This window comes from Hermetia illucens, chromosome 3 (assembly GCF_905115235.1).
Source record: "Hermetia illucens chromosome 3, iHerIll2.2.curated.20191125, whole genome shotgun sequence".
Taxonomy (NCBI): domain Eukaryota; kingdom Metazoa; phylum Arthropoda; class Insecta; order Diptera; family Stratiomyidae; genus Hermetia; species Hermetia illucens.
Genome location: NC_051851.1, coordinates 99,028,866 through 99,043,914, shown reverse-complemented (window position 1 = coordinate 99,043,914; position 15,049 = coordinate 99,028,866). Strand labels below are relative to the sequence as shown.

Below are 15,049 nucleotides of genomic sequence, written 5' to 3'. Positions count from 1 at the left end.
TTTTCAGAGTTCAATATTCAGATCAATCACTACATCAAAGATGCCTCTGTCGCAATTTCCTTCTAAGAGAGTATAGTCGTTGTTTATATGGTAATTGAAAATTGCATTGTGAAATTTTATTAAAGTTGTGGCCAGGTTCTTTATGAAGAAGCTAGAAATCTGTTCAGGCCCAGCTGAGGAGTGAAATAAACTTAAAAAGTTTCGCAAGTCCGTTAGTTGACTGTTAATTCAACGATCGAAGTTATAGTTGAGTTACTTTAAAGGGAAGCAGCCGCTTAGAGAATTCCGCAAGGACCTTCACTTTTCTAGCGTCTATGCATATCGATTCGCTGTTTTAAAAAAGAATCTCAATCCTTTGAATTTGTCATTCTCAAGGCGTCTGGTCACTTTTCAGCAGAAAAGAGATTGATTATTCTGTTTTAAAGTTCCTTTAGCAACCTGACCCTGTAACTAATGTATTATCATTTTAAATCCTTTTTGAAATTTTAGTCACAAAACTCGAAATATTTTTCAACCATAACACAGGAATTCTACAATATTGAAAAGTGATGCGTGAAGGTTAGTTCGCGAAAAGTACCACTGAACATTTGTTTTTTGTTCCGTGATGGAGGTGAGATAAGCTGAACAAAGAAATAGGTTTGAAGGTTTTGTATAAAGCAAACCCTTATCAAAATCGATTCATTGTCTGTTCGTCCGTCTATGTTTAACCCGAAGGGAACCTCAAAGGCATCCGCACTGGAAGGGTAGGGTTATCTAACAGGTAATTAAGATGGTTTAAAAAAGTAAGAGAATTATTTAGCGGTGTTGCAAATTGCGCTTGGATCCTTGTGTTCTATCCAGTATATATGAGGATCTGCACGTACCCTTATTTGCACTTGGATTGCACGTACGACGAACTTAGATTCAAAATAAAATGAAGAAAATAGCGGCTCGACATCGTGCATGTGTACCGCTATTAAGGCGAAATTACCACGACGGATTGTATCCTTTCCGATATTTTTCTTGGCGATGGTTTTGGTGAAGGGCTGGCTATGGGGCGGCCACTTACCTTCTCACTCACTCACTTCGCTCCTTTATGGAGTGCAGTGAGTGACATAAATTTACGTGGAGTTTAATGGGGGCTTCCTATACATGTAAAAGGGCGATGTCCCCTGCTGTATCCGTGTGAAATATCGCATCTCAATTTGTACTCTCAGGAGCAGACCAGTTTGAAATAAATTACAGCGGGTGAGTGAGGGTTGAAATTCTGCAAATTTAAAGTCATATAGGACCAATTTTCGGAAACTACCCAAAGCAGTGCTTATATGAAATCTGGGCGTCAAAATATATTCTGATATCTGCTCAAATAAAATAAAATAAAGAAAATATTACCAACTTTTTGAAATCGACCGGATAAAACCTTTTAAGTTCATCGTAGGAGAACCAATACTGCAAAGTTTCATATGAATCTAGAGTAACAAAGTTACAACAGTTGTTTCAACTGTTTCTATCAACTTCTCGCGAATTTACTTAATCACAAACTGTGCAAATAAGATGCTGACGTAAAAATTAACGAGGATAATTGATATTCAAGTGAAATTCTAAAGTCCCATACATGAGGAAGCTATTTTTACCTTGTCTTTCTTAGGTTTTGTGAAAAATTACTCCAACAGCTACACAAATAAATTTAATAGTAATATATTTACCATATTTAAGAAATTCATTCGAAAACCCCCTCGTTTATATGCAATTCAAAATCCGCCAAGGGTGTGAATTACAACGACCGAAATCGCATTTGTTTGAACCTACAACTGACCGTTCCGCAAACGATTGTCTCATCTTCCTACATTCTCCATTGGACACTGGCCCGCCGGGCATTAAATGATGGCGGTTTCGTGAGAAGAAATAATTTTATTTACGTGATCCACAATCATTACAAATGTGGAAAAATGGTGGAAAGAAGTTAAAGACACGATCCACAAAACGGCCTACGCAACCTTCGGGGTTACTAAGGCAGGTAAGCGGTTTACCAACCGAAATACGTGGCTTTGAATTGACGATGTCCAAATGAAGATCCGTGAAAAGAAACGGCTCTACGATAAAACACTGGCTAACTGACAAATTGACAAGATTTCCAACCGAGAAGTAATGAAAGCAATCGCTGTTACTTAGCGGTCTACTACAAAGATCTTTACGATAATTTGTACACCCGGGATGGCGAGGGAGATCGGTATCGTTTGTCAAAAGCCAACACCAACCCAAACAGGATGTCGACCACTTCTGTTGCGTTAATGACGAGAATGACATTTTTCTGGCCGATCGACGAGCAGTGACGGATAGATCGCGTGAATAGTTCGAACATATTTCAACTGAAGAATTTGTTCATCCTCCACTTCCATAAGCACTCCCAACATTTGGAGCAATTTCACATGTCTGCGCTACTAAAGTCGAGAAAGTAATAATACGAATAAAATCGAGAAAACCGACAGAACCTGACGTCATCGTATAGGAGCTCTGGAAAGCGAAGATTTGGGACCCAGCACTGTGGCTCATTGAGTCCTTCAATTGGGTTATTGAAGAAGGCATAACATCATCTGACATCTGGCAAACAAAAACACCACCGTTCCAATATTGGAAAGGAAAGGTAGTTCAACAGAATGTTCAAATTACCGTCCGATTCGGTTGCTGCCTATACCCTCTCACCACACCTCTTTGTCTGCGACTGAAGCACTGCGTCATAAAACTGCTTCATGCATTAGGGCAATCTAAATAAAGTGGAGTTCTACAACTGATATTCTTTTTGATCGACGTGTCAAAAACGTCTCAAGTCGAAAATTTAGAGAAGTGTCGCCCTCTACGGCTCTGAATATTGGCCGACTATAATACACAATGGATAGCGTCTCGCGGTAGTGGACACGAAGGTGTTGCATCAGTTGCATAATACGCCATGACCACGTCCGATATTAGAATATTCGTGATCGATATGGGGTTGCAGCGATCGTTTGGAAATTGCGAGAGAGGTATCTTCAATGCAGTCATTGATCTGAATATTAAACTCTGAAAAAAACCAAGAGGTCGTACGCTGGGTGGTGATTTGAACGCTTTGTGACTGCATCCAGATCGGGCCTCTGGCAGGTCGGCAGGTCGGAACCGGTCAAGGCAATTCAATTCATGTAATCAGAATTAATGGTGTGCAAGTGGTATGCTCACAGCAGCTACACAAATGCGAGCTTCCATGACGGCTGGAATTCGAATCCGAGGTAACGAAATTGGGAGGATAAAACTGCACCCTATCAATTCCCTTCCCACTTAATTAAAAAATAAATTGCATACCTACGTGACGTAGGATACAATACATAGAATACAATTCTACCATTTGGATTATCAGTAATAACTAAATGGGGCATAGTGGGACTACCACACCTATGCACCATCATCGCCAGTTTATTGATGTATGTTTCAATTTTATCCAGAACTTCTAAAAAGCCTCCATTACTCCTCCACTATCCTTGGCCATTTGACTCTAGAGCCAGCCACCTTTCATCCATTCAATGGAACTGGAGTCAATTGCATAGCATACCTACTAATCGAGTCATCGGACTTTTTTAATTCGAAAACTTCTTGGCTACAAATTTGAGCTCGCTGGACGACTAAGGACTCCTTTGGCGATAGAAGAGACTTGTCCTATTTCCCGAGTTCAAAGTGGTAAAACGGTTCCATGGTGGAACCGAGAACTGCAGAGACTTAGGAAATTAACCCGAAGGCTTCTAAATCGTGCTTGCAAAAGCAATAAAGGTAAAGACTGGCTAAACTCCCTGAACTCACAGAGCGAATATAAGAGGCTCGTAAAACGTTCGAAACGAGACTCTTTTAGAGCGTACTGTAAGGAACTGGAAAGTGAAAGGGAGACTTCCAGGTTGTGCAGAGTCCTTAATAAGAATAAGTCGGCCAAGTTGGACTCTCTCAGAAAACCGGATGGTACTTTCACGAACTCCAGAGTTGAGTCTATACAGACTATCCTGAAACTACACCACCCGGGAGAACAGGTCTCAGAAGTCGGAAGAAGAGAATTAGCGGTTTCGGCAAACCCTTCAACATGAAGGTGTTGCAAGGGGAATCGGGACACTGCGAGAGCGGTAGTTACCAATGAAAAAGCGAGAGCTGCTATACTATCATTTGAACACTTCAAAGCATCTATGGATGGATGGATGACATCTACCCAGCGATGCTAAAGGAGGGTAGAGAGCACTTAGAGAAACTTCTAAGAAATATTTTTCGAGGATGTCTTGCTCTGGCCTACGTGCCTTCCTCATGGCAGAAAGTGAAAGTAGTCTTCATACCAAAGCCTGAGAAAAATAACTATTCTAATCCAAAGAACTGACTGGTTGAGCGTCACATTCGCGAGAAAGCGCTAAAGTCGCACCCCCTAAATGAAAACCAACATGCTTACCAACGTGGAAAGTCCTGTGAGTCTGCTCTTTATTCTTTGGTTTCAAAGATAGAGGATGCAACTCTGAAGGGTGGATACACGATGGGGGTGTTCGTGGACATTGAAGGGGCTTTTGACTGTGCGCCCTTCCAAAAGTTCTGTGATGCCGCTAGAGAGCATGTTGTTGACGAAACTCTAATAAAGTGGATCTACGCTGTGCTAATGCAGAGATTGTTGTGTGCTGAGGTGGATGCTGAACGCTACTTAACAACGGCAGCGACCAAAGGTTGCCCTCAAGGAGGTGTGCTATTGCCACTTCTGCTATGCTGATCTCACTACTCACTACTATGCAAACTGCAAAATTTTCCAATACACGTTCAAGCCTATGCGGATCACGTGGCTGTACTGGCTGTTGGTCGAGATCTCGGAATGGTGCGTAGAAATACACAACGCGCCGTTGATTTGATTGGCAGTTGGTGTCTCAGGCATGGACTTTCAGTAAATTCCAATAAAACCACAAAAAACGGAGGAAACTGAATGGGTTTTGCCTTCCAGAGATGAAGCATACAACCCTTCAACTCTCCGAAGAAGTGAAATATCTTGGAGTTATTCTAGACAAGAAGCTTCTTTGGAGCAAACATGTGATGAAAACAAACAAAGATGAAACGAGCTCTCACAGCTTATGGGCTGTGTAAGCGGACCTTTGCCTCGACATGGGGACTTAGACCTCAGGTAGTAATGTAGATATATGTTGCTAGGATTAGGCCGGTGTTTGCCTATGCATTCATAGTGTGGTGCATTAAGGTGAAACAGAAAAGTTTTCGCTGTAAACTAGCCACACTGCAAAGAACTGTGTGTCTGGGTATCATCGGTGCCAAGAGCACCACATCCGGTGCAGCTCTAAATGCATTACTCAATTTGCAGCCCTTGGATTTGTTGATTCAGAGCACTACAATGAGAGCGGCTCATAGACTAATTCGATTAGATCTATGGGAAAACAATGGACGTGGAGGGCACAAAGCATTGGGTCATTGGGAGAACTGAATCTAGTTTCCGCGATGTCTTCCGATTCTCAAATCACCATACATCTGTAGAAGATATGATGTTATCTTGAAACGGAGAGAAAACTGGAACGAACCAGAAGAATGCATATGAGGATCTACTGACGTCTTCTATACCGATGGCTCAAAAACAGAAAATGGTTCTGGAGCAGGCTTTTCCTTTGGGACAATACACAACGGTCTTTCAGGCTGAAGTACATGCGATCCTAAAGGATGCAACCTGGCTGATTGACGAGCAGTTTAAAGGCGGGCGCATCGCAATCTGTAATCTTGGATGTGTTAGCAAAAGAGGCTTTCCCCATGCCCCAAAACCGGCAATTGGGGAGTCGATAGCATTGACTGATGCTGCTATCAAAAACTGGGAAAAAGCTTTCCATAATGATATTTGGCGAAGCCTTAATGCTACTAGACAGACCAAACTCTTCCCGTCAGAACCAAACAAACATACTGCAAAGTTTATCCTGTCAAATACAGGAGGACTTGCATAAGTACTGTGGGCATTTTGACTGGCCATAATTCACTAGCTGGGCATATCTTCAGAATAGAAATTATCCAAGATGATACGTGTCCATCCTGTAATGAGGAAGCGGAATCCACGGAACATTTTCTATGTGAGTGGCCCGCTTACGGACGCATCAGACATCAGATTTGTTGTGCTGATGTGCTCCAACTACAGCGGATAGCATCACATCCACTAACGGAAATCCTGCGATACATAAACGAATCTGGGATATTCCGTTAGACGGGGGAATCGAGTACAATGGACCACTAAGTTCTGAGTGCTCAGAGGCCTCTCTCCTACCTCAAACACACACACACAATTCTCAATTCTGTTTCCATCCGTCTCTACATTCAGAGCCATTTGGCCATGGTATGTAAAGCCTTGGTTTCAATCTTGGCTCTTTTAGCGAACTCATTCGAACGTTGTTCAGACTGGTAAATTCAGCGATCGACATAAACTTGACATACGACTCTTAACCATTTTACCACTATAATTTCCGAATGACTCGGAACATTGAAAAATATTCAACATTATATCTGAATACGGTTAAATTTAGACGTAGCTTCAATCCCGGTCGAAAAACTACTTACTGTTTTTTTCTCAATATGATGTCAGACATACCACTTGGAAAAATAATGCAACTCAAATCATTTTCCGCATATAATCCTTTACTATGGAAATAGCCAATAGCTACATTTCAATCAATTAACGTAAATATAACAGATTCGCTCCAAAAATTTTTTTCCTGGAAAGTGAAGATCATGTCCAAAAAAGCAACTGCAGCAAATAAACAACTCGGGAAACCGGAAGCTATACGCTTCACGTATAAAACGTTTTGTGTTTACCTATGTGAGGCACAATGAGTGCATGACAGTTCCGCAGCCAATTACTGAAAACTATAGTAATCTACTATTATTAACTTTAACATTAACATATCGATATGGAAGGTATTTCGGAGCGTAGCCACCATAAAGTGGCAGCCTTTTAATTTTTTTCAGATATTTCGGTTGGGTAGTTTCTGAGAATGGCCCCGTTAAATAAATGATCAATTTCGATCCCCCGCACTCCCCGCCTCTTCAACAAATGTCAAAACTAACACCAGCTTCGAAAAGTGCTAATCGATATCTTTCATTCGATACTCCACATGACTATATTTGGTGAAAAAAATTTAACACCCCCCTTTTGCATGTTAGAGGGCCTCCTCTTAAATTCGACGTAAAAAGATGTAACTCACTGTATGCGTGGGCGTTCACAGTTTCCATCTTTCTACCAAATTTGTTGTCAATCGCTGCTACAGTCCCCGATAAAATTTTTTTACACAAAATCTTAAAAAGGATTGGGGAGAAGTAGATTCTTCATAAATGGAATTTTAATATTTCACTCGAATGTCAATTATTCTTGTTAATTATGACGTCAGCATCTTATTTGTATGACTTCAGATGTAGTAAATTCGCCCGAAATTGATAAGTTCGAACTAATATAACTTTGGCACTAATAACCGGTTTCTCATGACACTAATATTAGATTCAGAAAGTACTAATTGAGACCTTTCCTTTGATACCCCACGTGACTATATATGAGACAAAATGTTTACATCCCCCTTTAGATGTATGGTAGGTGCCCTTTAAACTGCTGTAAATTTATGTCACTAACTGTATGCGTGGGATATCATAGTTGCCATCTGTCCACCAAGTAGATAGTAAATAAGTTATTGTTTTACAGAAAACCTTAGAAAGTAATATATGAAAAAATAACGAAAAATGCTAATTTCTGCTTATCATAACATTTAAATTTATACTTAAGGCTAATGCAAAAATATACAATTTATTTATTCTGAACACTAATAAAATAACCAATATATACGTATGTATTCAAATGGATGATTATTTTGGCATTTTAAAATGTTTTTCTCGTTTTTAAGGTTTTGTGTGAAACACAACCTCAATTACTACTTTACGAAACTGGTCCCACATTTGATATTGGGTGAACACTCCTTAAGATCATGCTAGAACTACAAAATTTGACGCTTGCATAAGGGATACCATAAGGCCTAACTTTAGAAAGTGTAAAAGATCCAACAAAGTTATGGAAGGTGAAACTTCTACATTTTGTGTAAATTTCATGCATTCTAAAACAATAGATATATTTGTACATTAAGCAAGCGGTACTCAATATTTATACTTTGTATGTTCATATGCATACTTTTATGGACGAAGTAAATCACAAATAGGTGTACGATCAATTTATATACTTGCATACAGAGTACCGTATTCGGTTACAGGCAATGTTTGTTTGTTTAACGTACGTCCGTAACATGTACATATTTTTTATAGTTTGAAAAAAATATGGACGAATATTTTGGGTTTTTAGCCATGTACAAATAGAAAAATTTGCGTGGAAAGTTTTTCACATAAGATGAATACAAAAGCTTCATACCCGAAGCGCCAGCTTCCGGTATTCCGACTTGTTTATGAATGAATAACGAAATGAACACAACAATATATCAACAATATAATCGAATAACTAATTCATAATAACCAGAGGTGAAGCACCACCTGTATAATATTTACATTATTTACAAAGTCCTACGTAAAGACGCTTCTTATGAAGAATCGCTCAGAAACATCCTCGTTCACGACAATATGGAAATCTCTCCAAATCCATTTTAAGTTCCTACCGGCGTACTTCAAGGAATCAAATGTCCAGATTAAAATCGTAATTGGGCGATTTGACAATAACTCCTTCTTTTTGATGTGCCCGTGCAAAGCTTTCAATATCAAAACCTGAAACGTTTTGCTGATGTTAGGCAGCAAACTGATTGGGCGGTAGCCCATGAGACTAGATGAATCCTTCCCTCTCTTCAAGATCGGGCTTTCTTCCACTTCCTGCAAAGAAGGAATCGTTCATTAATTTATTGAATAGAATGTAATAATTGCGAATAGCAACGTTCGGTAGATGCTTGAGGACAACATTAGGAATGTCAACCATACTGGATGACATCTTATCGTTCACTCCCACATGAAACGCAGTATTCAAGTAGATTACCACTTAGTATGAGACCAGCCTGGATCGCAGGACTGAGCTGAAAGACCCCTAGTGCCGCTCAGGCTACTTTTGAAATTAGAGACATCTCTTTACATGATTTCCGAAAGTCGGATTGGTCCAAAGTCCCTTCTAGGTGCTATCTTATGAGCTCGATTTCCAGAGCATCATACACCCCGATGTAAATACTTTGCCCATCAGTAGTTACAATACCTGAGTCAGTGAGTTGTTGTATTTAACTAGTATCGGTTTTCATTCGGGGTACAGTTACTCGTGACTTCTTCTGGAATAACATGTATGCCACCATTCCCTAGCTGCCGCCAAATCTTTATTAGTTTGGGATCGCTGCTATACAGATGTAGTAGTCTTCCGCAGTAATCTACTGAGCATAAAAGGCAGTTAACTGCCAAAGTCCGCCTCAATATTGTTTTACTTCAGTTGGTTGTTATATCGGGATTCGTTGGCTGATATGAAAAGGCTTCCCTGGTTTCTCACGCTCCTGAGCACGTCCATGGCCACACCGTCGCAACCGACTGCATCCGACAAAATTTTCTGCTTTAGTGTCTTCGGAATGGCACAGTTTCGAGACCCTCTACACTTCATTCTTCACCCACCTGCTGGCAATGGCTACGCAAACTAATAACACGAAAGCGAATCTTCTGAGCATGCAATCTGACGGTCGCAATTGCACCGCTCAGATAAGCAACTATAATTGCAATGGCGACTTGTCGGCACACTGTCAAGATGCATTCTCGTCATTGATTTGAGATAGAATATTCATAGTCATTGGAGATGAATACAGCCTGAGAATCCCATATTCATTTCCAAAAGTCTACGCTCTTTGCAATTCGCCCCGAACCTCAGCGGAGACTTCTGCCGGACGGCGACGAAGAGTGCTTTGGGAAGTACCATAACTTTTGCCAGCAGTTCGATGTGGTGTTGCTAATGCCGCCGCCTCTGCCCCCTTCGATCCTTGTCTCTAGCTCCGGCGATAAACCCTAGTCGAACATGCACCTTGATGATGGCTAGGATTATGTCATTGTGAGTAATATAGCGGTACTAGTGTGTAACTCTCTGCACAACCACATAGGCGAATTGCCTGAAATACCCGACGTTCCAACTGGAAGTCGTAGGTTCGAGTCGATTATCCACCTTGCAGAATTTAATGGGAAGCGTCAAGGATCCTTTGGCAGCGGAAGAAAAAAGCGGCATCTACGAATAACGTGCAGCGACTGTAATAAAATATACATAGGACAGACTAAACGCCTGATAACGACTAGATTTAATGAACATATCAAGAAAGCGGCAAGTAGTGTTCGGAAACAAAAGTCGTGCATAAGATCATCAGTAGCAGCGCACATAGTCGAGGAAGCCCAAACCATTCAACGCGAAAATCTTGAACTCTTAATAATAATAATAATCGTTGGCGCAACAATCCATATTGGAGCCGGGCCTTGAAGTGTGTTAGGGCACTTCATTCAAGACCGTTAGGGTACACTATAGTATACTGTAGTAGGCAATGTGGTCACCATTGTGCTCGCCCGAGATTATTACCCTGATTTGACTCAGGTACTCGTTCGCAGTTGAGTCGACTGGTATCCGACATACAGGCACGGTAATAAATCTCCCAGCCACCAGTGAAATTTGAACCGTTGCCTTCTGCTACGACCGCCCAGTGCTCTAACCGCTTGCACCATCCGGACACTCGCTTGAACTCTTGTGTCATACAAATCAGACGACAACCTTGGACCCATAGGAAAGTCTAGAAGTTTTGTGAGAAGACGCTAACATTAATAAGACTCTTGCTAAGGACCCAAGTTCACGAGGAATACATGAGGACTGGTAAGATTATTGTCTTGTACAGTAAGAGTTTTGACCCTATGGTGAGACGTTTCGAGCGGAACAGTTTTTGTAAGCTGAAATAGGCTCTGTTGGCTGACAACAACCGTGCGCGGATTTCATCATCGTAGCTGCTAACGGTTGTGATTTTCGACCCTAGATAGCAGAAATTGTCAAAGGTCTCAAAGTTTTCTCCTATCCTTATTCTTCCCGTTTGACCAGTGCGGTTTGATGTTGTTGGTTGGTTCGTGTTCGGTACTGACGTTGCCACCATATATTTTGTCTTGCCTTCATTGATGTGCAGCCCAAGATCTCGATCGTGTGCCGCCTGCTCGATCTGGATAAAGGCAGTTTGTACGTCTCGGGTGGTTCTTCCCATGATGTCGATATCGTCAGCATAGGCCAGCAATTCGGTGGACTTAAGAAGGATCGTACCTCTTGCATTTACCTCAACATCACAGATCACTTTCTCCAGGGCCAGATTAAAGAGGACGTATGATAGGGCATCCCCTTGTCGTAGACCGTTGTTGATGTCGAATGGTCTTGAGAGTGATCCTGCTGCTTCTATCTGGCCTCGCACATTAGTCAGGGTCAGCCTAATCAGTCTTATTAGTTTTGTCGGAATACCGAATTCTCTCATGACCGTGTACAGTTTTACCCTGGCTATGCTATCATAGGCTTCTTTAAAGTCGATGAATAGATGGTGCAACTGTTGTCCATATTCCAACAGTTTTTTCATCGCTTGCCGCAAAGAGATGAAAAGAGTAAGTTGCTCTCGAAATATATATATACACTGTAAAATAAAAATTGTAGTTTGGAGTAAGCTATTGGCCTATCAATTTTAGTCTTAACTACAAATAGAAGACGATATCTAACCTCATACCCAAGCGGTTGATTGTTACCTTTCGAGAACCGTATAGGTAGCTGCATAAGGAATTGAGAGCCCAAATCGCGGCATAATCTTCTCGGGTTTTCGTTAAAGTTCTGAAGAGAAAGGCAATAGGTTTGTTTTTTTGAGCAAGGACTGCGCCAATGGCGTAGTCAGAAGTGTCAGTTGTTAGCAGGAGTTCTTTCTTTCTGTTAACACTACTTCCTCGGAAATGGGGCAATTTTTTAAAGTATTAAAGGCATGTACGGCGTTTGGATCTAAGCGAATGGTTTTATTTTTTCATAGATTTTTGGACACTCGTCCATTCTCCCTTTTCAGAATAGAAGACAGGGGCTTCGCAATTTTAGCGTAATCCTGAATGAAGTGTTTATAATACCTTGACATTCCTAAAAATGACAGCAAATCTCTGAGCGTTAGGCTTGTAGGCGTGGTCATGTTTCCGATTGCCTGCACCTTTTTGGGATTCGTTTTGATCGCGTCATCACTTACTATGAAACCTAAAAATTCTACTTCGTTTTTAAGAAACTCACATTTGTATAACTGGATTTTCATATTAGCAGTCTTCTAGCAGTTTTTTTATTTCCTAGTCGACCTCCCTTGCATGGAGCCATGGGATAGGGGTACGACCTAAAGTATACGGGGTCATCACCTTTAGTATGTATTTCCCCTTTGACTGTACTATTGTATGTCAATTTTGCGTCGGAGTCTGCGAGTAACTTGGAACAGCCTTTCAGAAGACTTTTAAATTTATTTGATTGTTCTTTATTCAAATGTGAGGCTCTGATATTGATGTTGTTGCCCGTTTCTGAGACATGCTGTTTTAAGGGAATATGTAAATTTGGGTGGAGCTTCATATACTTTTCATTCTCATGAATGATGGCTTTCAGCTGTTTTAGGGTATCATTTCCAATGATGCTATTGAAAGAAATCAGACTTGGGAGGATAAAACATTGAATTTTATCCGTGTTTACATAGGCATAGTGGGTGACTTTGATACTGCCTGAGACGGAGAATAGAAACTTTATTATTTGGTAAATAATTTAAAATGTGTCCAGGCTGTATGTAATTTTGATTAGACCTGGTATTCACTAAGAATTTCAGTAGCTCTCCACTTCTATCGACATGTTCAAAATATGGAAGTGAAGAGCACCTAAATCTAAAAAAATAGATGTCATCAAGTTGCTCCGCCTGGTCGATATTTGGTTCATTATTTGAGTCTATGTAGTCACTTAGAATTTGGTCATAAACTTCGTCCCCTTCATTCGTGTCCTTCTCGTACTGTTCTTGTGTGACGTCGGTACTTTCGTCGGGTTCTGTATAATAAACCCTTTTTACTTGAGGTGGTTATTGGTGTCGATAAGCGAGCCATCTTTGGTTTTGTAGTCTCTTAGTATAATTCACAGCATGGAACCTTATAGTCTGATCAACGGGTGGTCCACTGTAGTTATTTTCACGCTGGGGTTGTTGATAAACTTGAAAGGAAGGACATCGATATTGAGGAGCTTCAGGTTTGTGAAGCTGTTATGGATGAAATTCGCGTCTAGGTACCGGAATTGGGGCTAGTCTAGGAGGATTTGCTATTAATTTCCGCGGCGGAATCGGAGGAGCGTTATGGTGTACCTTCCTCTAGTAAGAATTTGAATTGTTCGCGTATTGGGCACGGTAATCCATGTTTTGTTATTTAAAATACAAGTGTAGAGCCTGTGGTAGATCTACAGGTTCGCGAATGCTTAATAATCTTTGTAAATCGCCTCTTAAGCCCCTAACAAAGGTATCTAACGTTTTGTCGCGATAAGACTATGTAATAATATTCATCGCATCTTGACTCACATAACACAATGAGTGAGAAATGGTTGTAAGCCTCCTCATATAATTTGGAACTGGTGTTTCCACCTTGTACGAACGTGGTCATTTGGTACTCCAAAGTACCGAGATCCCCCTTATCCGCGTAATGGAGAAAGTTAGGCACTTGGGAATTTTAGCCCAAAGAGGAGAACTGAATTCTCCTGGTTCCCCAGAAAACGTCCTTAAACTTTTAACAACGTCGGGGCTTTCGTCCATTTCTGACAAATTCCTATTATTATCGACATTAATCGGTAGATCGGCGTCATTATTGATATCGGATGCTGGGTTCATGATAGAAAGCAAGCTTTGTCTCCCTTGAGTCTTGAGGGTTTCTGTGACCACTCGCGTAATGAGCTGCACAGCTTCGTTATCGGCCGCGTTATTGGATCCATTGCTCCTTGCACCTGAAGTTTCTAAATTAGATAGTTCCTCAACTAAACTATTCGTGTTTAATTGCGCTGGATGTATAAGATTGTTGGGATTCGACGTAATTCGCAGAGATCACACTTTTTTTGAAAAAAGGAAAGGAAATGCAATGGAATCAATTGCAGGCACTCACCACGACTGTTCACTTTACCACTTCGCTCACTATTGCATGCTTGCATGTGTAGAGAATATCGATTGGCGAGAAAAATGAATATTTGGATTCAATAATGTGCGTATGAGACAATTTTAATGCTGTATAAATTGTATTCAAGATAGTTTAACTGATGAGTTCTTTGATTCGATAAAATACGAGAAATATAAATGAATTATTTTTAAAAAAAATTTCATTGTATATAAATTGTGTAAGTTTTCTATAATATTTGGCGCAATTTGACTAAGGTGGTCTTAAATTTACTTACGTAAGTAAAATTCGTTGTGTTTTCACGTGGATTTTTTTTTTGGAAATTCGTTGTGTACCTATAGATACAATACTCTTTTGATAAGTCTTCGGGTAGAGTGCTCATTTTGTGGGTATTGTCGCTTAAAATCCTTTGGCTTTATCCTTTTTGCTTCGCTTTGTTGTGCCCAGGTTACTTGGGAGCCAATATTACGAAAATACGCTCGCTTCAGAATTCCAGTTAATTTTGGGTTTTCGCCTGCGAATGCAAGCTTTTCCGATCGCGTTTACTTAGATACGAACGCCCGGTTATCGCCTAACTTTATCTCAAATTCGCGTTTACAGGACGAAATTACAGGGACTATTCGCGTCTCTGCACGATGCTAACACTTCTTAGACTTGGTAATTTTTTATTACTTATCTTACTTATATCCTACCTCCATAAATATATTGCCAGGTAATAAAACTATTTCCTTCAAATTCCAAACAAATATCTTCGGGCAAACATTTCCTTATCATCTAAAAATATAAGAAATCCTAAAAGTAGAGGTGGTATTTTAATTTCTACAATAATAAACATTTTGGACCTATCCTTTGAACCGAGAAGGTAATAAAGTTTCAGTTATTGAAAATGGATGTG

The 15,049-nt window shown here is 40.4% G+C and overlaps 1 protein-coding gene across 1 annotated transcript; it reads right to left on the bottom strand.

Annotated features, from left to right (window-relative positions):
- Nucleotides 1-8,556: 8,556 nt before the first annotated feature.
- LOC119652074 lies at nucleotides 8,557-14,553 on the bottom strand. Its single transcript, XM_038056011.1, has 2 exons — nucleotides 14,432-14,553; nucleotides 8,557-8,856 (listed from the first exon to the last, which is right to left on the bottom strand). The coding sequence occupies exons 1-2, from the start codon at nucleotides 14,534-14,536 to the stop codon at nucleotides 8,557-8,559; spliced, it is 405 nt and encodes a 134-aa protein (XP_037911939.1). The 5' UTR covers nucleotides 14,537-14,553.
- Between the last annotated feature and the right edge of the window lie 496 nt (nucleotides 14,554-15,049).

Bases quoted from the DNA above. Each gene is read 5' to 3' on its own strand.
- LOC119652074 (XM_038056011.1), bottom strand. From the start codon at position 14,536: ATGAGCACTCTACCCGAAGACTTATCAAAAGAGTATTGTATCTATAGG. The intron at 8,857-14,431 runs GTAAGTAAATTT...CCTTCTTTGCAG, and splicing joins ACACAACGAATTTTACTTAC to GAAGTGGAAGAAAGCCCGAT.